General features: G+C 34.5%; 1 protein-coding gene across 1 annotated transcript in view; it reads right to left on the bottom strand.

Annotated features, from left to right (window-relative positions):
* RYR3 (ryanodine receptor 3) overlaps positions 1 to 27,059 on the bottom strand; it is a 150,306-nt gene that overhangs the window by 90,128 nt on the left and 33,119 nt on the right. Inside the window, exons 17-38 of the mRNA XM_059848220.1 lie at positions 25,487 to 25,620; positions 24,595 to 24,836; positions 23,319 to 23,511; positions 21,370 to 21,586; positions 21,068 to 21,172; positions 20,547 to 20,650; positions 20,040 to 20,123; positions 18,599 to 18,758; positions 18,020 to 18,167; positions 17,715 to 17,920; positions 16,901 to 17,075; positions 15,262 to 15,470; positions 13,949 to 14,133; positions 13,265 to 13,301; positions 12,754 to 12,914; positions 12,149 to 12,314; positions 9,734 to 9,820; positions 9,117 to 9,343; positions 7,273 to 8,074; positions 6,575 to 6,775; positions 6,206 to 6,308; positions 2,448 to 2,585 (exon numbers count right to left, since the gene is read on the bottom strand). Coding sequence (XP_059704203.1) covers positions 2,448 to 2,585; positions 6,206 to 6,308; positions 6,575 to 6,775; positions 7,273 to 8,074; positions 9,117 to 9,343; positions 9,734 to 9,820; positions 12,149 to 12,314; positions 12,754 to 12,914; positions 13,265 to 13,301; positions 13,949 to 14,133; positions 15,262 to 15,470; positions 16,901 to 17,075; positions 17,715 to 17,920; positions 18,020 to 18,167; positions 18,599 to 18,758; positions 20,040 to 20,123; positions 20,547 to 20,650; positions 21,068 to 21,172; positions 21,370 to 21,586; positions 23,319 to 23,511; positions 24,595 to 24,836; positions 25,487 to 25,620 — 4,084 coding nt within the window. The remainder of the gene's footprint in view (positions 1 to 2,447; positions 2,586 to 6,205; positions 6,309 to 6,574; positions 6,776 to 7,272; positions 8,075 to 9,116; positions 9,344 to 9,733; positions 9,821 to 12,148; positions 12,315 to 12,753; positions 12,915 to 13,264; positions 13,302 to 13,948; positions 14,134 to 15,261; positions 15,471 to 16,900; positions 17,076 to 17,714; positions 17,921 to 18,019; positions 18,168 to 18,598; positions 18,759 to 20,039; positions 20,124 to 20,546; positions 20,651 to 21,067; positions 21,173 to 21,369; positions 21,587 to 23,318; positions 23,512 to 24,594; positions 24,837 to 25,486; positions 25,621 to 27,059) is intronic.

The raw sequence follows: 27,059 nt of genomic DNA on the forward strand, positions 1-27,059 counted from the left end.
CCAGTCCTTGTTCCAAAAAATGTTCATGCTTGATATCAAGCAGAACAGGAATAACCACCCTACCCCCCAAAAAAATGCAAGTTTCTTTCTTCTATTACCAGCAAACATACCCCTTGACTGTCCTGAAGTTCTTCCAATGGCAAGAACAGCTCCCTCCCACTTTCCATCACCAAAGTGTTTATAGATAATGTAGATCCATTGGGGTTTGTGTCTACACTATTCTTTCACTTGCTAACACTTCTTGCTTAGCTTACTTAATATTGTATTTATGCAAACCCATAATTAATTCTGAGGTTCTGTTCCATAATTAGGCTCTCAGCCTGTGGGAACAAATTCTGTACTTCACAGAGATAGCCCTACTCTTAGTGGCACGTCATGGCTTACCTCAGTTTTTACTTGATAGTTACAAAAGTCCTATAATCATTATTAACACTAATTCTTTGCCTCTATGCGTTTATTTTCAGAGTTCTAACTTGTTTTTAAATATAAAATTTACTGATTCATAATTAATACTAGGTTGAAATTGCTGGCATTCCTTACTTGGGTAAAAGCTCATTTGTGATAAGAAATGAATGTAAGCTTAGAGTAAAGGAGATTTATTTGTAGTAAATAGTTCCTTCTAATGAATATTCACGCTGAGTATTTATGACTAAAGCAAAGACACTCAAGGCCAGAGATTTTGATTATGGAAATAGGTACACATCATGCACAACACCACACCTCTTCATACACATAAGAGGATTGGGGGTACCTCTGGTATCCATTTCCTTTAATCTCTGAATTCCAAATTTCCTGATGCATAAAGGGGAAGTGCACACATGAACTAAAAACCTCAGAGTCTCCAGCTACAGTCAAGTATATAATATATTTATATTATTTTTCATCATGCTTTGAATTAATCCATGTGCATATTTGTACTTGCATTACTCCAAGGAGAAGCCCAATCCTAAATAAATTAATCTTCTGAAATTTCTAGAAAAATAGACACTGTGGGATCATTTTTCCAACCTACATTTCTTGTAATCCAAAGCTCTGGTACATGAAATAAGTGAACTGCTCTGTTCCAAGGACCAAACACCATGTGCCCTGAGGCTTTAGGAGTGAATACTTCCTGACTCATGACAATAGAATCCACATGAAACTTGGAGAAGAAATGATACTTCCAGATACTTAGTAGGTCCTGCTAGCATTAAAGAGAAAGCAGATGCTAACAGATGAGTCACTGGAGAATGAAGCCCTGCCTCATGCAGCAGCTCATCAGATTGTTACAAGATTTAATGTACTTAAAACACATTAATGAGCTTAACACACCAAAATATGTTTTCATACCAGACAAACACTCTAACGTGCTTTCCAGAGCAAGCAGATCATGTAAGAAGTATCATGAGTTATGAAATGATTTTTCTGTCTAATCTCAACAAAGCTCTTGATTTAATTATTGAGCCTGAAATAAATTAACCATTCCACATCTGTACAAGGGCCTATTGACAAACTGAGCATCTTGGAAAGAAAGGAAGAGTAACTGTTACTGGTTGACCAACCTGAAGTCACTTGGAGACTCCTGCACATATATATGGTGTTACAGAAATTTAGAGCTAGAATCCCAATCTTTATTCAGAAAGGCAAGAAGAAACCTCAGCAAAAATCTGTCCTAAAGGAAGACCTGGAGGAATTTGGCTTTTTGCCTTGCTTGTTCCTTACCATCCCTAGTAACTACTAAAGATTGAAAATTCATATCAACAGCAAAGACAAAGTTTGTGAGATTCAGAGCACACATCACCCTCACTGGGATGAATTCTCATGTGGCATGTGAGCCCAGTGGCTGTGAGAATCAGGTGAGTTGTTCAAAGAGGCTCCACTAAAAGCTTACACAAATAGTTGAGGAATTGCAAGCGCAGAACCAACCTGACCTGTATAGACCCTTGCATCTTATGGAGGAGGGTATAGGAATGGATATGTACAGGAATATTGCTCAGAATAAGAAGTTTGTGATTGCAAGTGTTTTGGGGGCTTATGTGCTTGTCTCTATTTGCATGTATATGAACAGGCAATAGAACAAGTAATAGCAGGAAATAGAGATAAGCACTAAAGAAGAATTTTTTCATTAAAAAACCCATAAAAATTAGATCTTCCCAATATCTTAGAATGGTTGAGTCTAGATTATTAGGCCATAATTATCCATTCACAATTCTTTATAAAGAATTCGTAAATTTTCAACCCCAGAGTTAATGATCTGGATCCTAAATCTTCCACACTTTTTAATTTCTTGTTTAAAAATGCATCTGAGGGGTTCCATATGCCGAATAATAGTTCTAAGAGGCAAAGGAAATTTAAACAGTCTCCTTCTTCAGCCCCTTATAAAATTTTATTAGAAAATACACCCCTGTTGACTGTGTAGCACTTTGACATTTGCATCAAGAAAGTATTTATATGGAAAGAAAACTTACTAGGAGCTTTCTCTTCTTCTTCCTTAGGCTCCAATTTTTCTGCTTTTGGTGGACCTTTGATTTTGTACATTAATGAACGGAGTTTGCCAGTCAAGGAGGAATCTTCTTCTTCCTCTTCCTCTTCTTCTAGTGGAATACCTTAGCATAAAATAAAACTGGTTAGAAACAAAATATGACTCATGGTCACATTTGATTAAATATGTGATCCTTTGTTTCAAATTGCAGAATGTAGGCGAAAGAAAGAAGTGTATGGCTGTATCCTACAATACAGAACAGTTTTTCAGTCAAGATATTTAGCAGCTATAAACAAATATATTAACTGAATCTAAAGCTGTAAGAAGGCAGACTTTCAGAGATTATGTGGGTAATACATGCTTTTCATGAAAATGTATACAATGAGATGGGATGTCATTTTATCAGGTCATTTAATACCTGGTAAAATGACAAGTTTAATTCAGTTCCGTTCACTACACTGCTTAAAAGTCTTAAGTCTCTTAAAAGAGGACTTAAGAGACTCTCTCTCTTAAGAGACTTAGGAGACTCTCTCTCTCTTTAGAGAGTCTCTTAAATCTCTTAAGAGAGAGACTTAAAAGTCTCTCACACCTCTTAGTGATCATCAGGCAACACATGTGTTATGTGCAGAAGCAAAGAACAACTAAGCAGGCTCTCCAGATCAGAGATTGTGCCAAGCTGAAATGTAAGCTTTTGCAGTTTGCTTGTCAAAGAGAAATTGAGAAAAGGAAAAGTTTTTCAAACAGGATGCTAGACCTAGAACCTGAAGCAGGGGGGGAAAGAATAAACTGCAGTAGCTAAAACTGGTCCTAAACAGTTAACTAAGAAAGAAAATAGAACATGCGGTATCAAGTTGGAGAAATTTTGCTGCTGGCAGCTACAAAAGGGAGAGGAGAAATTATGACTAGGAGTGACTAAGTGATAAAATTCAAAGGCACTGAGAGGGAATGAAGGAAGTCAAAATTTAAATTGGACAGTACGTACAGAATTTAAGGAATGGGATAAATGGAACTGGCTTGGCAAAATGAAAAGCTAAAAAGGAAGAAGGGATACAATCAGTCTGAAAAAATGTAAGGACAGGAAATGTGACCAGCAATGAAAGGAAAGACAAAGCAGACAAGGATATTAAAGGAACAAATAATCTGGCACTGAAATAAAATCTGGGCCCTGGACACAATAGAAGGACACTGGGAAAGGAACTCTGAAGAAGCTGAATGGCCAGACAGGAAGAATTGCTCTGGGATCATGAGTTAAAAGAGTGTTGGACTGGGGTGGATGAGTTCTGTGACTCCTCCAGGCTGGGTCTCACCTACTCTTCCATACCATTCGTTTCTCATTCTGCATTGTCTTACGGTTGCAATCCATTCAGAAGCTGTCTCATGTTGTTACTGGCTAATTGTTTCCTTTAAGTGGCAGAGGTCTGTGCACTCTGATGGTTTCAACCCAGGTCAGCTTAATATGATTCTACTAAATATGCTTTAAATTTGTTTGGTTTTTTTATAAGCTAGACATTGCACATAAAAGTATGATAGTAGGACCATTATTTTGCCAGCAAAATTAACCACTCCCAGTTACGATGTGCTAGGATTAAGACTGCCTGAGTAACTATTTGCTTATATTCATTATGAAGAAGTCTTTAATTACTTGATTGCATACATAGTTTTCCACTTAGATGGCAAAGTATACTTAGTACTAAAAAGCTGATTAAACATTCCAAGCAGAACTCCTATTCATTTAATCTGCAGCTGTGATTGCTTAGCACTGATTTTCAGGACCAAGTCAGGACACAGATAATGAGGAGCATTTATCCACAGCAACCACCTCTGATAAATTTGTACAAAGTAATGAATATGGTTTTGCATAGAATCCGAGGTATCTTTAACCTATTTTAATCATAAGACAGTGTTTTCTCTATCTGGAACTCTCATTCAAAATACATGTTTACAATGTAGTAAACAAATAATAAAAGTGCATCTCTTAAAAGCAAAATCTCAATGCATGCAATAACTAGTGTTTCACTTCATGAAATTTGAAGAGTGATCAGGAGCTAAACTAACTCAATGACCATAGTAGCCACAAGTTTTTAAACTAAAAGTAATTGATTGTGGAGTTAAGACATTTCCAAGTAAGTTGTAGTGCTTTCATAATCTCCATCTTGGAGTCTTCGAGTACTCTGTGCTGCCAAGTGGGAATTACCTTTGTAAACCAGAGGTTGGATCAAGGGCTAGGTGACTGAACAATGGAGGTGGCTGCAATAATTTTTCATAATAGATGTAATAAAAACAGAGGGAAAGAGGAGTAAATAGGAGGATACTAGCTATTCACTTTAATACTTGAAAGAAAAATTATGGAATGAAAGATGCAGTTTTTGGTAAGCACTTAAAAGAAATGAACAACAATTAACAAAGGATTGTGAAAAACAAGTCATGATAAACCAACTAAATTTCTGCCTTACAGACACAAATCTTGATTTTAAGGACTTCTAATACTGTCTTGTACAACACCCTCAGAAGTAAATTGATGGAGCACGGCTTAGATACCTGCAGACCCATCTTTGGCTGAGGCTAAGGCTGAATTAGCTGAAAAATTACAAATGACATATCATGAAATCACAGCTTGCTGGTTGCTGGAGATTCTAGGAGGGTACTCAGATATAGCAGTGTAAAATAATATCAGAAACCTTAACAAGACAAGCACAGAATGGTATAGGAGGCACCATGCCTTCAAACAGAAAAGAGAAACTTAATTATAGGTCATTAAAGCAGTACAATTCCATGAACCAGGGAACACTGCTTTTAGGGATAACCAGCAAAGGAAGATTTATCAGATTGTATTGGTAAACATTTGATAATGACCTCAAGCAAGAAGGTGGATGAGGAAGAACTAACCATTAGGAATATCATGCTCTTCGTGGGGAAGAGATCGAGATGCTGTCAACTCACTGTAGATGTTGGCCCCCTCTTTTTGGACAAGATGGATGCCAAAAACCATAAGAGCTAAGCAACACATTGGAAGAGTATCTATGAATATATCTACCAAGTAGGTTGATGGAAAAAGCTTGTTTATTTCAGTTTTAACTGCATAATTGCTGGCAATGAACAGTAATAATTAGATGACTCAGACTACAAATGTTAATAATTTCATGACTGTCTGAATAAGACTAAGATCTCAACAAACTCAATAAACTAACAAAAAAATAGACATCAAAAAAACCACATGAAATTGTACAGGAAATCCAAATTAAATGAATGGGGACAGTTCAGGTATGCAGTGCAAGAGTGTTTTATCATGACTGACTCTCACAGTTATGCATACAAGAGGAAACCAAGATAAAGCAGGCAGAGAACTCCACATTAGCTTTTTTTAAAATTTAACTTCTGATCTCAGCTTTGCAGCAATTGTGCTCCCTCAATACCGTTTATCTGCTTGTACTCATACATGTGCTTATATAAATTTTTTAAGGTAAGCCAACATACTTATTTGGATTATTTTTTCCCCAATATGTCTAAAACTGGTATATAAACAGAATAATATTAGATAATATTTAATAGAGTTTTAACAGTGAGACTTAAAACCACGTACAGGTTTCCCATATTTTTGTAATATACACCAAAGTTTGTCAGTAAAGTCACTTTGTAGGCAGCAGCACATCTAATAAAAAAAACCTCTCATGCTAGTATATTTTCAACTGATCTGTCAAGTGCCAAAAAGACAAACAGAACTTGTATCAACAACTTGCCACTCACCACAGTGAATTAGAAGATCATCATGAAATTCATACAGCTCCTCCCGAATCTCCTCTGGACAGGGACAATCCTCTCCCAGTTGAAAATTCAGCAACATATTAATCTTTAAGGGATTTAAAACACAGTTAAAGCATTGAAATAGCCTAGGACATATTCTAGTATATAGCCATACTTTACCTGTTTATAACTTCAGTTTACAGCATAAGTACTAGAACACAAGTTTCAACATTCTGACATTCAATATTTTGTGGCATGGAATAAATTTATTTTCAAATTCATATTAGTTCTCCACCGAGTCAGGACTTTATTGTGTCTTCATAAAGTGGTTTTTTTAATCTTTAATTCAATCTTTTTTTTTTTTAATATTACCTGCTCTTGAGGAGGAGACCGAAATTCTTTAGTCTTCTTGGCAGTCAAGGCAGCAGACATGTTCAAGGCTTGCATGAGTTCATTGTACCTGTATTTCTGGTTATACTGCAATTTTGATACATAACGGTCTGCAAACGATACAATTGCTTCCACTCTATGTTGTAGTTCACAGTCACAAAAATAATTGAGTAAATGACACATCTAGGGTAGAGAAAATAGACAATCTCAACAGCTTTACAAACTCTGGGGGAGAACTTGAGCACATACTATACACTGCATCAGACTGTAAAAATGAGAGACATTTTTCCCATATTTCAACACTGTGAAGGATACAAAAATTATGGTTTCATTATCTGATTGATAATATATTGCACACACAATCTATCACTCCATGAACCCAAAATATCTAGAAATCACACTCTAGTTTTGCTTGGAAGGGTCCTTTAAATATTACCTGGTCTAACCTTTTGGTTCTTACGAAATAAGTATGTATTCACATATTTAAGTGTAGATAGATGTAGAAAGAACTGCATCATCATCGATTTTTTTTTTTTTTAAATGACTTTGAGGTTTTAAGACAAAGTGGAATTAAAGATCTTCAGAACTTCAAATCTTATCAAGTAAAGAACAGACAAAAAACACAATCCTTTTTTCATCGAGAGTAGAGTATAAGTAACAAATTTATAATAAATGGTCACCTGAAGCTTAACAGATTCTGGTAATCTTGTCTGCAACAAGCCCTTTGCAGGAGCTTTTGTTTGTTTGATTGCTTTCTCCCCAGCTTCTACAGCTTTCTCTTCAATTTGTGTCACTTCCTCCTTCTCTGTCCTCTCTTCCGTTTCTTCCTTGTGGTCTCCAAACACAGTGGGATCAATGAGGAGTAACACCTGCTTCACATCATCATCATCAAAAACACCCATTACAAGCAGTGTTGCTATCAGCTTAAGAACAGGAACGAACTGGAATGCAACCTGTCCTCCAACAGGGTCTCGTATATGACTCCCACTGCACTGCACTGCCTCTGTTAACATATTTATGGCCTTGGATTTCAGTATCTCCAGGGGTATCTCTGGGATGGATGTCTGATGATCTTCGCTGGTCGCAATAAAGCATGGAGTAGAAAAATTAAAGGCTGGTTTAAGACAAGTGCTAAGCCCTACTCCAGGTAAACCATGTTTCTTTGTTTCATCAGGATATAATTTAATATTTCGAGTTTCATCTGTAACTGGAATGATAAACTCATTGCTCATCATGAGCTTGGCTTGCTTGGCATGCTCCAAGTGAATACTAATGAGCAAGTCATAGAATCCAGAACGTAGAAGTCCGGGTAAGTATTGGTTATCTATTGTAAAAAATAGCTGAGATACATCCACATGGCTACAAAGTGCAAAAGCAACTCTAGTGTTACCTAGAGCACTAACTGAGCTATAGAGCTTTAAAGTGTGGTAGTGAAACATCATCAAATCTTCTTGTTCACATAGTTCCAAAATATCAACGCATCTGTTATGAAATAAAGAAACAGAACACCAGTCAATTCCATGAATAAAAACTTTGAAAGAGGAAAGTTCTATAATCTCTGTTCCTCTTCAAACCACTAATATTAAAGTTGATACTAACTAATCTTAGTATGTGCATCATGAAAACACAGTAAATGGTGGAAATTGTTGAGATTGTTTAAAATTAGTACTCCATGGGAAAAAAAAAATCCTCAAAATCTAAGATGGAGGTGCTTCTTTGTAAGATACTGTAAATTAGAACTTGTTGCTAAAATAGGTGTATTAGGCTTACTGAAAATCTGCATTACTACCATTCCTAAACAGTGCCTTTGTAGTTTACTCAGGATTGCTGGTTCATTTTTTCCACAAGACCCAGTGTTTTTCACTCTTTCCTTGAATTCAGTTTTATTAACAATAAATAAAATTGAGGTTTGTATCATCAAAAAAAATTTAATAATTACTAATAAAAGTACAGCTGTTAAGTGATCTTTCTGCTCTATTTTGCTGATAGTTTGATTTTTCAGTAGTAATGACATTTGATATTTGGATAGATCTTTATTATCCTCACTCTGAAGATAAAACCTAATGAAAATCAAAGACATGATCTTGTCAATAAGAACATAAGAACTTAATTCATGTAAATTCAGTGCAGATGAAACAGGAAGAGATTACAGGTTTCTATTACAGAAAAAATTGGCAAAATAGTACTTGCATGTTCTTTATGTTTGTTTTTCTCAAGCTGAGAAAAATCTCCGTGTTTAAAGACATAGAGTTTAAGAGATGCTATTTCAATTTCAATATAAATAAAATCTAATAGTCATGCTTTCTTTTATGCATGCAAAACTTGGTACAGGTCATTAAAGTTCAGTCTCTTGTACTTACTTAGGTTTCATGAATAAAATAATATCTGATATGATATCAGGTAAGATCAGAAATTCTCATCAGCTATAAGGTAAATATTCAGCAAGGCAGGTTAAATCAATACACTGACACCGTTTTTCAGTATATTTTGTCTGCACAAGTAATTTATCTCATTATCAATGTACCTATTTTCTTCTGGGATATGAAGTGCCATCATCTGCAGAGGTTCCAAGCACTGTACCACCCAGCCATGACGTTCACTGACACGCTCAGTTTCTACTCTGAGGAAGCTGTTTGGCATCCTGCTCCATAAAACTGGTGTAATTGTCTGTACGTCAAGGCGAGGGGGGCACTGAGGAATAGGATTTCTTTCTTCACTTTTAAAAATTGCTGCTGATAAAGGCATGGTATTCTGAAATAAATACATGTATTAATTATTTTTGAAACACGTAATTATGAATAAACCCATGACACCAAAAGGAAGGATAACTTTCAAATAACAAGAAAGTCATAGAAAGGTAGAAGTTATTGCAACAAACAAAATCCATTAAAATTCCCCAACATTAATGGTGTTATTCTCAGACAATATTAGTTTATTTTGACAATTGCAGACAATCAATTAACTGCATATAATAACAACATTTACATTAGTAAACGTAGAAGTCAAATTACAAGTCATGCCTTTGATTCACCCTTCCTAAACAAATTTAACTGAGCAGGAATTTACATGGAAATAAGCAGATTTAAAAGAGCATATTCACATAAATATTATCTTTCTATAGAATACAAAAATACTTCCTACCTTTAATTTACCGAGTTCAAACTGAATCAAGTTAGTGCTTGTAGGCTGTAAAAAAGTTGCTGGAAAAAGCTTTGTGTTTGGTTCAACCTAGAAGTGAAATGAGATGAAATTTTTTTTTTTAATTAAAACTGAAGAAAATAATAATCTCTCTGAATATGATATAAAATAAATACTGTATACCATACACTTCATTATCAAATAATTTATATAACTTACTAAATAAAGTGTTGAATAGTGTCTACCTATAATACAGTAATGTATTTGCAGCCATTGTTATAGGACCACCTGATTTTTGAAACAGGTGTTTTGTAGCCTTATATGCTCTCAAGACCTAGAGGAGGAACCACTGCCATGAAATAAAGAATTAAATGTATAATTATAGAACAGTATATTATTTTTAAAAATTCAGTGCTCCAGGGTGGCTGAAAAAAGTACATCTCTGCAATTAAGTCAAAGTTTCAGAAGTTCAATTAAATATATTAATCACATCATGGCACATTTTGTGTATCATGTACAGACACTGTGCATAATAAGCACAGCTACAAGGTTTGTACTGTAAAGGAGTACAACTCCTAACTTTGAGGACGACAATATATCAAAACCTGATTTCTCAGAACTATGACTATGGGCACTGACAAAATAATATGGGGGTAGGTATTACCATTCCAAACTTTTTGGTAAGTTAAAAAATCCACAGCCCCAAATCCAGAAAAAAAGGTATTCTGTGCGGCTTGTTGTGTTGGCTTTTTTTCTGAATATCACCCTGGCATTCAAGAGTCAGATCAAGAACTACAGAAAAATTAATTTTCTCTCTTACATATGTTGACCTATCAGTCTTTTAAAATGAAAACAGCAAACAAATATTTGTCCTTATTTGTCCTTCTGTTTCAGTTAAGAAAACTGAAGAGTATATGCAAACTGTTATAAGACTAGAATAATTACCCAGACCAGACAAATATAAATTAGTTGTGGCAGTTGGAGTGAGAGATTTGATATAGTAAAATATTTTAAAGATCTTACTTTATTGTAAAATATTCAAGACATGGAAATGAAAGCTACATAATATTTCTTTCATTTATTTAAAAAAGAGAGTAAATAAACAAATTACTCTAAGCCAAAATTAAAAAAAATATTTCACCCTTATTTGTAACAATCTTGTTGGGTTATACTATTTTATATCTATTTAAAAATGCTGGATAGTCTCATTTTTCAGCAGACCAGGTGTAACAGGTTTATTGAGAAAATATTTCCTAAAAGAATTTCAGATGTTTTCCAAGAAAAAGAGAAGAAACAGAGGAGAAACAATGGTATTTTCTGAGGTTCAAATTTAGTACAGAGAACATGGTCATGCTAATTGCAAGTCGTATAAAGAAAAGCCTGAAAGTGTTATTTACACTGAATTCAATAATGTGCATTGTCCACATCTGTCTTTTAATACATCTCCTTGCAAGAAGAACAGCTAAAGGCTGTCCATGAAGCAAACCCACAAACATCCACTGCAAAGATACACACCAAAGTTTCATGGGTTTGCTCAGAAGCTTTCATATTGATTTGTATCTGGTTAGAAAAACAACAAAGCAGTGCTCAAGCACTTTAACCACCTGTTTTCTTTTGCCAGTGAGCTGACATTCAATATTCTCCCAGTGTGGCACTGGAGTTACTGACCACTATTACAAAATATTCCAAAATTGCAATTACTAGATAACCTCCCACCCCCATGTACAGGCTGTGTGCAGCCCTGCCATATTTGTTTCCAATGGAGTCAGTATAAAAGTTCCATTAAATCTAGTTAAATAGCATTCCAGTTCTGTCTGTCTGTATCTGAGGGGCTGACACAGAAGAAAGCAATGAATTGTTTCTAACACTGGACAACCTTTCCCACAGTGAATGCTTTATTATGGACAACTGATCTTACTGAGAGGAAATCTCAACAATCTGGTGCTGAAAACTCCTGTCAACCATCATATTTGAATTTCAGGTTTTGAAACTTATCGAATCACAAGGTCACCAATCACAGCTATCTGCAGAAGACACAAACTTTGGAAATATGAACTAAATTTTTCTTCTTAATTCATATCAAAAATTATATCTAAAGTCTATTTTTGACCTTCTGCTAGTTTAAATATTTATTTCCCCTATATTGTATAACAGATTCAGTTGAAAAAACAATTTAAAGAATTAACTTTATTAATCAAGATCTGAACCACACAGAGATGTAAAAACAATATTTATCCAAACATTGAAACTACTCAAGAAACACAGCCTTACAAGGAGTGAGAAAAAGAGGGATAAACCAGAATGATATAGGAAAACATGTTATCATCACACAAATGGTATCCAGTTAGATTTCTGGAAAAGAGAAGTAGCATAAAACCAAGAATCTTACTAGACAGCTTCCTGAAAATTTGATAATACCTGATAACAAGTGCCAAGCTCTCTTCCATTGGCCGTGAATGACACCATTCCAGTAGCCAGGTCAACAAAGCATCCAATTTCTATATCAACATTACTGCGACCTGATCTCTGGGAATTAGCAATTGCATCTCCTCCCCAAACCATGTAGCAGTTGCTGCGCTTCACACTGAAAGAGCAGAAAGAACAAGGCATAGGTCACACTGGACTTGGTGGAGACACACTTTTCAATGGAGGAAATCTTTTTTTTTCTTTTTCATAGTTATGAAAAAATTTCGCAGGCTTCTGTGTGCACTTGTAAGTTACAGTTAAACAAACTGCTTCATACACAGGGAATAAATACAGATATTCAATTAAAGAAGCATCTTTCATTTAAAATTCTTTCCTAAAGAAATTTTCTTTGCAACAGAACATTAATGATAAATTCGCCTTAACTTGTCTACCTAAAACACATTCATATATGAATGAGCACAGAAAACTCATACTCCATAATCAATTTTCTTATTAGTTTAAATTAATATTTAAAATATCATCAAGCTTATGAACATCTGACTTTTAAGCAACAGTATTAAAATAAAAACTTTAATACACTATAAATGATTCCTTACCTTTCATGAACTCTGCCTCTCTCATCACCTAAAGTAACTGTCACTGTACAATTTTTATTTAGGTCAAAATTCTCACTGTAAAAATGATAGTCTGGTGTTACCCAGCCAACCCAGACAGAGGATGGGTCTTGGCCAGCAAATATCCGTAGTGAGTAAAAATACTGAAAGGAGGAAAAGAGCATATTAGTAATAGAAATTTAAAGTATTTTATCAAGGAATAATCAAATCTCCTATATATCAAACTTCAATAATAGTAATTCACATTCTTCTAATAAGTAATTTTAAATACTCTTAAATTAGAAAAAACAGACTAGTTTTTTAAGTTGATGGGGTTTATGTTTACACAAGTTGCAAATCATGCAGCTCTGGACATCATTATTTCTAAAGAGTGTCATATCATAAAATATTATTAAAAAGGCTTCTTTCAATAGATTGATTTCTAATGAACATGTTGCCACAAATAAATCTACTTCAAAACTCCAGAACTAAGAATCTCAACATATGTACTTACTGTAGTAGAAGGAGGAGCAATTTCTTGGCTGTGCTTTCTACAGATAAAGGAAAATAAGTTAATAATTTAAAAAAAGTAGTAAAAGATTTAGTCATTATTAGTCTAAGTATACTTAGCTAGCTACTGTAAGTTGGCTAACTAGTTAACCAGCTTAGCTTGGTACTGAGTGCTCATTAGCAAAGACTGTACAGGACACAAGTATACAAGTAAAATAGTTGATTGAAATTAAGGTAGAGAGTGGGAGAAGAGGCAGATTTACAGCAGTTAAATAAAGACAGAAGTAACTCTGAAAGGTGCAAGACCCATTAATACCCGGTGTCTTTAGAAACCTGTCCCACAATCTTTTCTCTCTTAATGAATTAGGCACTTTTCTGGTAGCAATGAGCTAGCTATTGAGCAATGATGTTGATGAGCAATAATCCAAAGGGCAGAAGACTCTGAACTGGTTTTCCAGCCTAGCTTTTGCAAATCATTACAATTCAGAAAAAAATAGAGCTGCTTAGGCAAAGTTCTATAGACCTTGTGATGGACCTATTTAGAAAAGGCTCTCTCTTGTCTGGAGACAGCATTCTATGGTAATCTGTTCTTAGTGCACAGAAATTTTGAGTATACAATAATAAAGAATAATATAACAATACATTTATACTGAAAGCATAAAGTAGGATAACCAAACCAAGGTCTAACCGTTTTTGGAAAACATCAGAGGAGGCATTTTCCACACCCAAGCCGAAGTTGAATGATGAGTGGAACTCAATGGGCATACTCAAACGGCAATATATCATGTCTGAATTGCTGTTCTGTGTGCCAAATGTTTTGTGAGTAACTTTCAACCGAGGTGGACTCTCAATGGTCCCATCAATTCTCCATATCTAAAATAACAGAAATATTTTTAAATAAGTCTATCCAAAAAATGCTGAAAACTTCCATTAAGCAACTAGAGGATGAGAAAATTGAAAGAGTAAACTTAAATTTGTCATAATTAATTATCTTCAAAACTATGCGGCTTTGTTCTCTGACACTGAATTTAACCTGAAGAGCAAGGGGAATCAGCAGATTCAGTATATCCTGACTACAGTAAATATTTTCAAAATGTTCCATTCAGGAGTAAAAAAAAAAAATTAAAAAATTTATTTTATTAAATGGATTCACTTTGAGTACACAAGTCATTGGAAAACTACAGCACAAAATCAGTAATGTTCCACCACAATGAAAATCAATTAAAATTGTTCAGAGCATCATTATGGACTTTGCATCTGATATTACTTTCTCATGAGCTGAAAAAGTGCATTTTAAAATTCAGTGATAGGAATATTTCAAAAACTTTTAAAGACAGGAATAGTGATGAAATAATCCTGATAAGATAAAAAAAAAAAGCTGAAATAATTTAGTTGGAATTCAGTGAAATTTTCAGACAATCATTAAAGAATAATTGTCTACACCTAAATTAAATGGCCTGGTAAAAAATCTCCTCAGGAACTCAAACATATCATTTTGGAATATATTAATTTGAAACAATTTATAGAAAAGACAGAATAAATTATTCTGCTCTAGGATAGATTAGTTAGGGAGTTTTGGAATTCCTATCACTGGTCCATCACAATGAAAGAATCTGTGACACCACATGGACACTTAAATGTCCTCAGACTTCAGCTGAACAATTTTCAGATATTTAAGTAAAAATTATGGTAGAGAAGGTTTAGAAAGTGAAAGTGCATGTAAGATAGAATATTAAAAAAGCCCCATAACTAACATGTTTCCAGTAGCCAACCCCAAAATAAATTAAGTCATTTAATAAACCATATAGGTATATCCATAGGAATCCATACTACCATAAGTGAAAAAGAAGATAGACAAGATCATCTGGAATTATCTAAGAGTTACTTAATAGAGTAAGATGACAAACTATCTGATGACAGTAAGTATTAGTAAGGGTTTAATGTCTCAGCTTGCTAAAAAAACAATCGTTGAACAGGTGTCTCCCTGACATGTAATGTTACCTTAATGTGAGGATGATTTTTTGGCACATTGACAAAGGTTGGTAAGCGTTTGCTAAACCACATAGCAACATCTCGGTTCATGTTAACAGCAAAAGGTTCAAAACCTTCTTGGAGGCCACACATCGTATAATACTTGAATGTACTGGCATCCATTCCAAGGTTCATGCGACCAATCTGAGACAGACCCAGTGCACAAATTGGAACAAAACCTAAAGAAAAAAAGCCAACAAAACTTAATAACTTAGTTTAAAACTAGACATTCTTTATTTTTGATCCATCTAATGTGAGCTAAACTTTAGCTCCTACAAGTAATGCATACGAAGTGAAGACAGTAGCAAAGATTTAAAGCCACCTTAAATACTAATGTCTAAGTTTAAAATAATTGCTACCAAAACCCCTGAGAACTTAGGCACTATGACATTTGTATTCGTTATCTTTCTCAGTTTTAGGCTAATAAACATGGCTTTATGCAACAAGCTGGTCACTGGAAGCCAGCCTTGGTTAGATCAAAGTTATTAACAGAAGTTAAGTATGGTTTCTGAGGGCACAAAATTTTCAAAAGGACTTTGAGATGAGGTTCAAGTATCTCAACACATTTGCTTAAAATTTACTATATCATCAGAAGGTAAAATTGTTTTATTGTCAGTCTTCATTCCTCCATCATTCACAATGGACTAATACACACTCCTTTAATGCTAGCATTTTTTATGACTCAACTCTTTGATCTCCATATACGTTTAGACAGGGATGAAAGGCTGTTGACTTATTTCACCATTTCCCCAAAAAAACCAAGAATTTGGAACAAGATTAGGGAAAAGCCAACAGTTCAACCATTAAAGGAGAGATTTTCTCTCCTTAATTTTGAGACTTCAGTACAGCTTTGTTAAGGTAGTCCCTCATTTTTTACCTTTACAAAGACTCTATCAACGGTAAGATCCAAGAAGAGCAGTGAGCAAATGCAAAGTTTTCTGGCAATTACTAACAGGTATGAAGCTATTACTGGTTGGAGGAGTTACACTTACAAAGAAAAAGTAAATGAAACCATAAAACAAACCAGTTTGAAAATATTCACCAACTCTTTTACTACAGTCATGTAGATACTATTTTTTTTTGAAAAGCCAGAAGAGGAAAAATATCCCAGGAAAATAGGATATTTGGATAAGTAATGAACAGGAGAGAGAAAGAAAATAGAGATTAGACTCATGTTGCAAAGATCTTTCTTTTGACTTAGACTCTCCTCACACAGTAATCATTTTGTCCTTCACAGACATAAACCTAGTATGTTTACACTCCGGTGAGATTATCAGAGACTATATTTTCAGTTTTGGAAATTTTTAAGGATGCTTATTATTACCACTGCTTCTTAGCACTGAGGTCCTGAAAGAAAGCCTAGCAACAATGAGAAAATTTATCCACTCTGCTGAAACCCCATTAACTGGGTTAAAGGAGAAAAGAAATTCAGTTTGTGCCACACAAGCACTCTCAAAATAAATTTTTATGAAGTCAATGTATAGCACAGTCTGAAGGATCATATCAGTGGAATATGATTTCTCAGCTCACTGAGTGAAGACAGACTAGTTTTTCTGTTTGTTTTATATTTTGTCTTCCAATAACCATGTGACTTTAAAGGGGAAATTACCATTTTCTATTCCGAAGTCAGCAAATGCAAGTTCTGAACCTTTACTGGTTATAAGCAACTCTCCATTCAGAGTAAAGATGATTGACTTGTCATCCAAGTTTATCATACAACCAACCACATCTCCTGATTGCCAGCTTCGTCCAAAGAATCCGCTGCCTTGATGCCAACACTGGCCCTAAATGTTAAACCAAGGAAATAAATACAGTGCTAAAATTAAAAATTAAATACAAAATAAATAAAGAAATGCAGATCTTTTATTTTCCAGGATTTTAAAGTAATTAGCAAATACTACTGATCATGACTTTTGCCTTAGAGATAAAAGGGACATAGAGAGACTAAGGCACCCTAACTTCAGCAATTTGGAACCTGATAACTACTGTTCACTGGATTCAACTTCTTACACACAGGGTTATCCTTCTGGTCCTTTAGGAGTCAACCTTGGGAAGAAAGTGCACACAGAAAGCAGAAAAAATAGAAAAAGGAAAACAGACTGTGATTATCTCAGTTAATGATGAACCTTTTTTTGAATTTTGTAAAACACGACGTATAAAAAATGGAAGTGAATGCTGTATCTTGTTTATAATCTGTACTGGGTATAGCCTAGGAAGATACATATAAACCAACACTTTTTTGTTAGCATAATCTCATGACAGAACCAAAATGGAGGTAATATCCAGTGTGAAACAGAGCTCAGAAGTATCTTTATACAAATCAAAAACGTGCTGGTAGTTGATGTTGAGTATACAGAGGAAATGTATGTTGTAGCTCTCTGTCTAGTCTGTTAGTAGATCAAAAGAGGTAAAGGTGTACTGACTTTGCTTCCTTCAAATACAAATGCTTGGTCATCAGCTCCCAGCTCTATGTCAGGTCGACAGCCTGGCCTGGCCCAGCCAACACGCATGTCTCCACCTGTCACAGCTTCAAACTCAAAGTACCACTTTCCAGACTTCACTGCATAGGATTGTTCTACTCTGAAAAATCGTATCTTGTCAATGCTGACTTTTTCCGCTGTTTGGTCAGCTGCAAAAATAAACAGAGGAAAAAAAACCCTCTCTTTTAATAATAAAACAAAACTATAAATGCCACTTAAAAAGACCATGATTCTTTTTGAATACATACCTATCTCTTGGTCAGGTGGCTCAATACTATAGCCATAACCTGCAAATGTTCTGACAGCTTCACGGAGGCTGTCTCTGTTTGATTTTTTAGTACGTTCATCTAATAATGCATATGGCACTAGCCGAGGATTACGTTTGTTCTTAAGATCCTGAAAGGCATTATAAAAAACAAGGGGAAGAAAAGTCTGTTTAGACATCACAAAGACTTTGAATAATGAGACAGAGTGTACTTTGGCATCATGTCGTGGTTACAGAAGAGAAGCAGCATTAATGAAGAAGAGTTCTATGAATGCAAGCTCAATTAATTATCTGTTAATAGTACTGAAAACCTAAATACAAGAATGAAGGAGAAGGGTGGAAATATATTCTCATACATTCAGCAGCTGCCACGATACAGGTCTGACAATCCAGACTTTTATATGTAGGGCTTCTTTTCCTGCTCCCAGCCCCCTCTGGCTTTTACAATTATTGCAGGACAGTCAGTATTTGCCATCTTAACTAACACTCCCTCCCAAATGATGTTCTGGAATAAAAAAATCGCCTATTCTTTACTTATTCCAAATGCATGTAAAGTTCCTACCTGTTGAATGCCATAGGTCCATCCTTGCTTTATTCTATCTTTTGCCCAGACATTATGAGCATTTTCTGCTAGTTTGTCAACTAGAAATTCCTGAGAAGGTAACAATTTCACTTCAGAAAGATCAAGAGGGGCAGGTTTATATCCATTTGACATCATGTAACTGTAAGTCAACAAAGCAAAACAGAGAGTCAAGATGTCCCAGTTGTGGCATTGAAAACTTTCTATGAGGCATTCATAGGATGGAAATCACTCTCTCTCCCCATTTTTTAATCTCCTGCTCTCCCTGTTTCTTTCCAAAAGTCTTCCATTGTATTTGGTTATTGGCTAGGATATAAATTGGATTCTAGCCCTCTAGACCATCTCATTTTCCACCTACTTGCACAATAGCTGATTAAATGTGACTCAGATCCATATTTACATGCTTAAATGGTTGCTATTCAGCAACAAAATTTTTAATTGAATGTCTACTTTATATGTATATGTATATTTGTCATTTAAACATTTCAATTAATTTCTATTTTAAAGATCTGTATGATGACTTCTTATGAAACTCTCTTATGTATCATTAAGAATGGTATTTTAATAACCTATTCTGTAAGGACTGCCTTACCACTTTTTCCAACAGAAAAAAAAATTTTAACTATTGTTCTTGCCTCTTTTTGACTGAATAAAAAGTTTAGTAATATTTCAGCAGTTGCCATTATCTTCTCCAACCCTTCCATATTGTATAAGGACAACCTGCCCTTTTAGGCATATTCAGATTCTCTTTTGCTCAAGTCAGGTAGTTTCCATTCATTAGGATGTTTCATATAGGCAATAATATTTTAACAAGGGAATAATAGCAAATCAGTATTATGGTAGACTGTCTGCAGTTTGAACCTTGAGAAAAGCTCTATTTTACTTTTTTAAATTAAGGCCATCAACTGGATCAAGATTACCATCTCTCATTATAAAGCTATGCATTTTACTGCTCACTTTAAACAACTGACTTTGTTTCTCATGGATAACTTTCTTTCAGGAAAAAAAGACATATGGTGTGTTGATAAACTGATGTAAAATGGCCAGTGTCCAACTTGCTGTTTCTGTCTCCTATGGTAAAGTAGTAAACTCTCTTTCAAGTAAATAGATTTACCATCATATGAATAGACTGTTCTTTACTATGAGACAGAAAAGCACTGCAATGTTGTATTTTTAACTTTGGAGTCTCTGTTCTAGGGTGATGTAACACTGCTACAATTGCCTGTGAGTGACTGTTTCTGCCTCTCAACAACTTCAGGAGGTGATGTAGCACAGCAGTATTCACATTCCAGCACCAGCACAGCCAAGTAAAGACCTAACCAGAGATCTGTAAGACGTTATCATGTATGGAGTTCATATCTAGCAAGCTTTAAATATTTATAATAAATATTATAATATGTAACTGTTACCATAAGGTACATACTTTTTAGGAAGTTTGACTTTTTTAAGATCTTCCTCAGCTGCTGGATGAGCATGAACAATGTGACATCCAAGGGCCAAAAGGGTTCTAGCATAAAAATGGCATTAGTTAAACACAACATTATAGTTCTCATGCATTGTAAAAATACGCAGAAGAAATTATATTTAAAAACGTGGAAGTAATCAGAAATAATGATATTTAAAACCCCAAATATTTTCATTTATCAGAGATAATAAATAAGCCCTTCAAAGACTAAAAAGACACAAATCTATGGCTTGAAATTTCTACCACTTTAGTAAAACCAGCAGGATTTGGTGGTGTTTTTATCTTTGTCTCTATGTAGAGACAGTTTTTCTACATCAGTTTGATTGGGTTCCTGGGACTTCTAGTAAAATTAGCAGAATATCTTTGAAGGAGATATTTGAATGGTTTTCATGTCGTACAGCAGCATGATGGACTTGAATAAAAATAAAATTTTAAAACTTTTTTTTCTTTTCTATTAAAGCTCACTTGAGGGTTTCAGTTGACATTTGTAGATTATAATTCTTCTCTGTCTCAGGCAGTTTTGAGAATTCCACAAGACAAGGATGATGCCTTTTATTATCATCCCGTATCTGCAAAAGAATAGCAGAAAAGAGTACTTTCCTGATGGAATCAAGAATCACAGTAAAAACTCAGTAATTCTTTGCAGTAATAAAGTCAATGTAAGGGATAACATTTATCTTTGTTCAGTGACAACATCTCATAACTATATAAATCTCCTTTTCCCATTATTCACTTATAATGAACACTATAAATAATCCTCCATAATTAATGAAATTTAAAAAAAAAAAATTTGATGTATTTGAATGCTTAAAAAGTCACCAAAAAGTTAATACCACTGTCTCCTTCCAGCTTACATGGTCACCTGCTGTTGGTAATGTATAGACCACCACTGCATATCCTATTCAAATTCCAAGTCAAGGTTTGGGCTAGTAGGAGACTCAACCTAATACAGGTGACTATATGCAGACAGGTCATTCAAAACATACCTTGCCATATGTCCAGCCGAGTTCTATTTTATTCATGCCCCATAGTTCATGGATATTTTCAGCTAGTTTGTCCCTGATCTTTTCCAGATGAAAAGGAAGAGCAATCTAAGGAAAGAGCATAACAATTCCAGAAGTAAGAAGTTTCAGTTACCACACCATGTACACCCAAGATCGCCTAGTTTAGTTAGTACATCACAACAAGGAATTGAAGAATTGCTAAGAAAGAGGTAAGATTTTATATTGTGAATTTAAGTTTTGAATAGACATAAGTTATAGATCCCATTATTGCAAACTTCACATACCTGACTGGTGTCTATTGGACAAGGGATAAAAGAAGCTTGTGAGAGAAATTGTGTCGTACCCAACAAATCTCTCACTCCTTCAAAATCTCTTTTATACTCTTTGACTGGTTCCAATTTCATCTTCTCTTTTGGAAGCAACGCCTCATAACAGGGAGCATAGCCAGCAGGAGGCAGAAATTTAAACTCTCCATGACGTCCACCCAACAAGAAACGAACTCTGTGCAATTTTCAATGAAGCAATTAGACTCTTAAATAATCAGCATATACTATCATTATGAAGAAATAGTGTAGAAGCCTAAGCATTTGTTTTACTACCATTTACAAAAATGCATGTATGCTTCATGTTTTGATAAATACCAAAGGGTTACCAAGCATTCATACTAGCAGATACTGTCAGTAAAACCATCATCTGCCCACTATATTTTGAAAATTTGTTTTGGCCCAAGCAAACCTAATTATTTAATGTAGTGGCATATTGAAATATTTCTCACTTAAAATCAAATGGTTGTAAGTTGTGATTTAATAAATGGATTTAAGGGACTTGGAAACACAAATCTAATTTAAATTGGACTGTTACTCTAGAAGTACTATTGGGACTATTGATACATAACTTGAAAGTTTTAAAGTTACGTCTCAGTGAACACATGCAGACAGTTTGGCATATGAAAGAAATAAAAAAACCCCACCACTAAAACCTTAATACATTAAGAAAGCAAACAATATTATACTGAATATTCCAACTGGGAATGAGTTCCAGAAGCACAACTGGATTCTTTGCAAACCCCTAAAATGTTATTTTTCTCCTTAGGTATAGATTTGTCATATAAATTTAAGAATATACCAGGAAAAACAACTAAGACAAAAGCTATCCAGCCAGCATACTTTGGTCCTCAAGTGAGTGAACTCTAGAGGTAAACAAACAGTAAAAAAAAAGACAAAAATCCTGTTATCTCCAGGAATTAGCTCCTACATCTTTTGTGATGGAGTGACCAGAAGCCTATAAGAATATTAGAACAAATCAGCATATTTTGTTCACATTTTTAAAAAGAATAAAGACCTGAGAACACACTCCTTAACTCATGAACTCAGGATTCCCATGTAAAAGTATTTTCTCTGGTAGTAATAGACACAGATGACAACATACATCTACTGTTAACATCAGTTATAACATTACTATAAACTACAAAGAAAAATGCTCTCACAAAATATAAAAACAACATCAAATAAGAATGAAGAAAAAGAAAATATTACACCAATTTTGGCAGATTTCTTACAGTAAAAAGTAATTAATATTTTCAAAAGCTTTGTATTAATGCGGCTACATAGTAGGGTCACTCCAGGGGAATAAATGAAATTTATTCACTAAACCTTTGCCAGCCCTCCTTTATTCTGCTTGACTCCTCAGGAGATTTTCTGAATTCATGGAACATAGACAACCATACAAATTGCATACAGTAAGTTTGAATCTCAGTATTTTAGCTATAGAAGAGGTAAGAAATGGGGAATATTAGTAAAGAGATTCCAAAACTGCTTCTCATCAGTTCTGTTTCCTACTGTGAACACAGTATCGGTTTTCATGATGATTTAGGTTTATTTACTCCCTGCTGAGAAAGCCAGTGAGAACCTTAATTAGTGCAAAATATGGTACTGCATTTCTAACATGCTTTTTTCACTGATAATTGGAATGAAACAAAATTAATTTCCCTTAGGTCACCAAATACTCATAAAATAATACTGTCCAGACATTGTGACTTGATCAAATAATTTACAGGCTCACACAACATTTTTAAGTGAAATCATCGCTGAACAAATCATTACTTCCCTGCCTTCCTTCCAGCTGCTATTAGGGCAGAACTGAAGCAGCAAAACAGAATAAATTATACTAGAATTTGGACAATATTTGTGTGATGAGACAGCAACGAAAACAGCTAAATTTAAGTTGTACTTACTTTACACCTGCTGACAAGCTTACAACAGGGAAGAAAAACCCTTCTGTACTGAAGTTCTCAAACATTCCCTGTACAGGCTGTCCGTTAATGCGGAATGAAATGCTGGGTACACCTAAATCCAAGCAGCAGCTAACCACATCATCAGATGCTAATAAATGCTGATTGACAGATGCTACAGCTCTGGGTACCCGACCTAGGACAAAAGAATTTGTGAATCAGAATATTTAAGCAGCTTTAATTTTTAAAAATTATTTATTTTGCCATTTTTAATTGAGTAGGTTACAAATGCCTCTTATTGTTCTCTGAAAAAAGATAATTTCTGACACTGGATAATTGTTCAGTAATGTTGGAATAAAATATTGAATTATTTGTGTCTGCACACAAATATTTTATATACAAAACCCAATGCTACAACAATTTTAATATAATTGATAAAGGAAACATGCTCAGATTATTAATTATTAGCATTAATGTCATAAACTTTACTTCAGTATATTCATATACATTCTCATTAAAACACCTTTCATTTGCATGGCCCCACTTTATTATTTTCAGAGCAATTAAAGAATACCTAGATGTATATGGCATTTAAAGGCACTGAGAAATATGGGGAAACTAAGGATTTTGTCTACATGCATTGAAAATCGCACATTAAAACATAGGCCACATATTGAGCAAGCTAAAATATAACAATCATTTACTATGCATGCAAGAGAAATCTGGATTAAAAAAATAATGTGGTAGTTCATAATTAAAGACTCTACATACAAAGATTAAATAATGAAGTTGGTAGTAGCGTAGAAATTATTATTTTTATTGACAAAACTTTTATGAAACTGTTTATCAAAATTTTAATTCAATTTGTCAGATCTCTCAGCAGGTTAAAAATAACTATCATTTTCCTTCAACTGCAGATTCAAAGTAAAATAATAATGCAAATGTCAATTAGTATAGAATTAATTTATCTAAGATCAATATATCTATTTATTTTGGACAGAGAGAATTAAGTCAGTATCGATCTAGATCTGGAAAATGCCATTCTGCAGTCAAAATCATGAAAACAGAGGCAATCTGCTAAAAAGCCTAATTAATATAATTCAATATTGGCTGACATCTCAGATAAATAGTTTGATCTGAACTTCTAAATAACTTCTTGATAACCTGGAGTTCTGAATGTAGCTCACTATGAAATATCATGGAATATAAATAAAAAATGGAAGGTAAACATAGATAAGTGTTAGCTGTAAAAATAAATGGTAGCTCACAAAGTTCTTACCAGACCACAGATGAAGGCCATCAAACCCAAAAGAGTAGAGGTCATCACCAACACCATTTCCTCCCCATCCTTCTCCACCTCCAGGATAGGGAGCATAACCTGAGGTAGAGGCCCATCCAACACGCAAGTGGGTGGGTTCAGCCGTCAAGAATGGATCAACCTGATCAATTATTAACTCAAAGTACCACTTCTTGTATTGTGCAGAGCCCTCAGCAACACCCAAAAATATGTTTGGTCTTATGCTAAGAAAGAAAATGCAAGCCAGTTAGTGTAAACACTAAGTGAGAGATAGGAATTATATTGCAGTATAATTGTCAAATTCTCTTTACAAGTATGATAGAAGTATAGGTACCCACACTTTGCTTATAATGTTTTTTTAAGTGAACCACTTTGCATAAATTAATAAAGCTGCTGTAGAACCATCTTCTAAGGTAGAGGTTCCATGCTTTGAAAAACTTACAGTCAAAAGAGAAATGACAAGATCATTTACTAAAATCAAAACCAGGAGTGAGGTTGCCAGGAAATCAAGTAAAAATACACAAGTACTCTTAAAATACACAAGTACTTCAGAGTATGTTTGCATACTCTGTTCCCTGTTTTGATTCAGAAACAAGCAACTTTCATGCGTCCATTTTAGAGCAGCTCTGTTTATGAATTAACAATTTCTATTCGATGCCAGGTTCCATACAAATGCCATATTGTCAGTAAAAATGTATTTTTTCAGGAGTTAATACATAATACATTATCACCTCCTAAGGTGTGTTTCTCAATATTGAAAGTTTTGGGATATTGCTTAGGTTACAGTTTTTTATTCAATTAATTACAAAGATAAGGAAATTCAATTTTTTCTAATTTAACAGAAATATTTTTCTAATATAAGGTATCACTATACCTTGTCACATCATTAATCAAACGTGTTTGCAAAAGCAGGTCTCTTCTGGGCAGTAAATTGTCACAGATCAAATTTTGATTGGCGCGGACTGCAACTCCGTTACAGACGCAGAGAGAGCAAAGCACATCAAGAACCTTAAAAGAAAAATCAGAAGTAGTAAGACAAAGGCAGCTAGGAGCATACACTGTTATTCAGTTGTCAGCTAAATTTGAATTCAGAGTAGCCCTAAAGGAAGGGATATCACATACATTATTGTTTTCTATATACTTTTCACATGTTGGACCAAGTGTAGTCTGTACTACTGATAGAGGATATCAAACATTTGTGGAACATAAAATCAGAGCACAGGGTTTGAGACTGCATCAGAAACCTTCCTTTAAGATTCTTTTTTCTCATTTTGATCAGAGAAAACAGTTAAAACAGCCTTATGCCAATTCTTTGAGACTTTTTAATTAAATCTCAATAAAAATTTTAATATAAAATTAAATTCCTTGATAAATTTTCTGCAGCCCAAAAAAATTCCTGTGCAAAATTAGTGGATAATTTTCAATGGCAATGAGACTGACTGCCTTTGTGTCTCTTCTGGAAACAATGTTTTCAATTTGAGAAATATTCCATTTTTTTATAAAATGAAAGATGCTTTAAAAGCTCACTATAAAGCAAAACAGTCAGAAAGATGCTATTCTAAAACTTGAGATTTTTTTTTTTTCTCTGAGTCTGAAAATTGAAAGAGATTGATATCATTCTTACAGAGTACTGGAACAGGAGGTTTTGGAAGAGAGAACACAGTAACATAATGATGCTTAATGCTGAGGAACAAAGCTGCACACTTTCACAAACGGAGAAGCTTCAATGTGTACTTGACCTCTGACAAACAGTCTTTGAGCAATGAGCCCAAGTGGTCTAGATTGTTACACACCACCTCCATGACAAAAGACACATCCTCACACCATTGATTATGTTATTACTCTTGTACAACTCCAGAAACAGCAGAATTTGAAACTCATTTTAACTACTCCTGTTGTCTCACTAGTGAAATGAACACAAACCCACCATTGACAGCTTACTCTGCTCAAGCTAATATATTTGCTTAAACACTATTCTATGTCCCAGCATTTCCTTTCTACCGTCTCTGCTATTGCAGAAACCATCTAGCAGAGGGATAATCATTTAAAGAACCACATAGGCTTTGAACAGTACTCAGCTATAAAGCACCTTAGTAACATTAATGATTACCAGCAGCTCAGACTTTACATGTAAACTGTTTAAATAATCTCTGTGAACATGCTGACTCTATTTCTGACAGAAGGCTTTTAATTTAAAAAGACCTTCAACTCAATTTCCAGGACTACTTTGCTCATTATTTTCCTTATTTCTTAAATCTCAACAGAATCTCTAATCTAGCAGGAGAACAAGATATACTGTTTGTGGAACAGAATTTATTTCTTCCCACCCACTCCTGTACTTGCTGAGGTATAGCCAAAGACACTACAAATGAAAATTAACAAATCCATTACCCAGTATAATTCTTCTCCTGTGTACATTTTTGGTTTCTGCTCTAAGTTCTCAGTAT

This window comes from Haemorhous mexicanus, chromosome 6 (assembly GCF_027477595.1).
Source record: "Haemorhous mexicanus isolate bHaeMex1 chromosome 6, bHaeMex1.pri, whole genome shotgun sequence".
Taxonomy (NCBI): domain Eukaryota; kingdom Metazoa; phylum Chordata; class Aves; order Passeriformes; family Fringillidae; genus Haemorhous; species Haemorhous mexicanus.